General features: G+C 32.0%; 1 protein-coding gene across 1 annotated transcript; it reads right to left on the bottom strand.

The window, feature by feature from the left end:
• Window positions 1-514: 514 nt before the first annotated feature.
• LOC116350015 (aminopeptidase N-like) lies at window positions 515-3,180 on the bottom strand (the record flags this gene model as incomplete). The annotated part of the gene is given in 6 exon segments (XM_031781724.1): window positions 515-774; window positions 987-2,154; window positions 2,156-2,503; window positions 2,567-2,648; window positions 2,862-3,021; window positions 3,085-3,180. Coding segments are annotated over 5 exon segments (1,377 nt in total), but the record flags the coding sequence as incomplete, so codon positions are not given.
• Window positions 3,181-3,183: the final 3 nt, after the last annotated feature.

Below are 3,183 nucleotides of genomic sequence, written 5' to 3' on the forward strand. Positions count from 1 at the left end.
TTTTTTTTTTTTTTGAATATTTTATTCTAAAAAGATTTGATTTTTTCTTTCTCAATAACAACGCAGCCAAAAATTTTATACATCAACCATTTATTGGGTCATTCGAGTCACTTTTAAGGCAATTTTATTTGCCATAGGTCTTGACATATTTCCATTTGGATGCACATCGACATATAGAAGAATGAATACTCAATATACAGTTGGCATTTTGTATACAAAAGATTCACATCATTCGAAAAAACAACAACAAAATACTACATTACATTTGATCAACAAACAATTTAATTTGAATATTATAAAACAATCACATTATAAATTTCATTGAACATTTATTCAATAAATTTGAGGAAATCATTTCAGTTTTTAAAACAATGTTTCTTTATTATTTAATAATAATTATTATTTAGACTTGAATGCCAATCAGAATTCAAACAAATGCGTTTTTTGCAATTATTTTGTTTCCTCTTTTTTTGAAGTTTGAATTTTCGCACATAGGATGTTTAATTGTGTGGCATTTATAGGGGTTTTTGAATTCCAAATATTTTGTGTACCTATGAATTTTGCAGCTTTGCATTGAATTAAGCCAATATTTGATACGTTAAATGGTCAAAAGTTGCGATGTTTAGCCTCAAATATTGCAGTGACATTTGCCATAATAAGTTTTCGAATGGATTTCGATGTTTCCAATGCTCTGTTCGTTTCGTCAATGATACGTTTGCTCTGCTCTTCATTTAAACACTTTCCATTTTTCATCGTTGTTAGAATGGAAAGGAACTAAAAAATACCCAAAATAAATAGATTAACAATTAATGTCAATTTACCAATTCTTACGACAGTGCAATGTAATATATTGAAAAAATGTCATTGAATGTGAAAATATCTTGTCTTTTGTTAAAATAGATACTGACAAAGACCAGTAAATCTTCTATATAAGTTTATGTAGATGTAAATAAGACGCCTGTCCAAAATAACACATATTTTCCTACCTGCTTTTTGGTATAGTTGTTGTAAACATTCCTAGACAATGTGAGAAGCGTCTTGTACAAATCATGATGTTTTTCCAATACGCATCCCTTGCCAAAATCGTCTTTGAACAATTTAAATGCTTGCAAATCTTCATATTGGCTTCTTGTTGAAAGCCCGTTAAGTAATGACAAGGAATTTATAGCTTTACTGTTGAGATTTTTAAGCAGTGTGTCCATAACATATAGAAATAGCACTAAATAGTGTCGATATCTATACTATATTGGTCCACTATATATGTAAGATATTCCGCAAGACACCGTAGCTCACGATAGAAGTGAGTGCGGACGGCAAACATGTTGACGCATACACACAGTTCTTTCTACTGCCGCATGGCAATTTGTGATTTTTTCCGTCTACACTGGCTTCGATCGTGCGATACGGTGCCGTGCGGCAATATCTTTCATATATAGTGGACCGATATAGTATAGATATCGACACTATTTAGTGATATTTCTATATATTATGGACACACTGTTTTTAAGACTTTGCCAAATTTCTTCGTGTTCTTCGTCATTTGTTGAATTTAACCGTTTCCGAATCAAATCAATAAAACTAGCGTTTGCATCACGAATACCGTATAAATAAATGAGACCACGAGTATTTTTCGATGCAAAATATCCACTGTCAATGGCCGTCTCGAGCAGTTGCTTCGAATCGCGTAAACATGATTCAATCTTAAATTCACAAGCTAATTTAACTGCAATTTCTCGTATTAGATTTTTGTCAAATGGTTCATTTTCATTGGCATCGACTAATGCATGGTGTTCATAGAATGGTTCAACAACATCAGCAACAAATGTTCTAAACTTTTCGTATGCTTTACTTCCTTCAACCAATATATGCTTTATTTTGAACAGAGATCGCATTGCCGACGACCATGGAGCAAATTCAGTTTCATGTTTCAAGTATTGAATTAGATCAAAGTACATGGTTACCGGTAATCGTTTGGTAAAAACAAAATCACTTAAATCATCAAGTAATTGTGCTCGGCTAATTGGATGGATTTTATTGATATCGCCGGATTTCAATTCATTCATTATCAATTTATAGTTTCTTTCATCGTACAAAACACGATAAAATCCAGTTTGTTGCTTATTGAACAACACCCAATATCCATTGGTCCAATTATGTTTTTTTGTTTGGATTAATAACCATCGATTTAACGCCTTTCGGTAACCAACCATCTACAGATGTGTCATTGACGTTGACATTATTGGATGTATCAAAATTATATGGAATATACCAAGTAGTAAAATTTGCTTCTGGACATGGATATTTTTCCAAATATCTTTCTTGTGAAATTTCTATAGAGTCACTTTCATAGTTTCGTTTGACAATGAGCAATGGAAATCCAGCTTGATTGGACCACGAACCAAAAATATCTGTTACATTTAAATGTTTGTCCAAGGTATTGTCCTCTTTAGCAGCACGATCCAAACTCTCGAATAGATCTTTATCAATGGCTGTTTGGAAAGATCTGGAAATGTTTGAAATTCATGTAGTTGAATATATTTTTCTGTCAAAGTTTTGTGGAATTTACTTCTTATTTAGGTAGTAGTTAAGTCCCTTTTTGAAACTCTGTTCACCTAAAGCATGCATAAACATCCGAAGAACCGATCCAGCTATGTAAAACAGATAAATAATGGCAATTATGGGCATCCGAAATTTTCAATTTTTTTCTAAATTTAAAAGATAACTTTTTAAGTGAATTTGAGATCTTCTTGCCTTTCATTTTTGAAATTACCCTGCCCTGAACTCGCACATTAATAACTTAAATTGTTTCTATTTTTCCCCATATGAAAGTAATATTGGTAATTATTCCAATGAATTCTTACATTTTTGGTATGTAATGCGATCAAATAGCTCTGCAACTGCTTTTGGATCTTCAACATAGTATGTCATTGGATGTGTTCCATCAATTTTGTCATCAACTTTAAGAACACTTTGCAAATCGAAAGTCACAAAACTGTCAAAACTATGAAATTCCGGATGAACCTAAAACATAATTTGATTCGCTGAAAATGAATTTCGAATATTTCGGTTTGAAACTTGTCCTACCAAATCAGTGCCAATGTTTTCGAAAAGAGTAGCGAAACCTTCGTTTAACCATATAAAATTCCAAAAATTTGGTGAAACTAGGTTACCGAACCATTGATG

This window comes from Contarinia nasturtii, unplaced genomic scaffold (genome assembly GCF_009176525.2).
Source record: "Contarinia nasturtii isolate CC-2019 unplaced genomic scaffold, AAFC_CNas_1.1 Cnas_scaffold_3296, whole genome shotgun sequence".
NCBI classification, from domain to species: Eukaryota; Metazoa; Arthropoda; class Insecta; order Diptera; family Cecidomyiidae; genus Contarinia; species Contarinia nasturtii.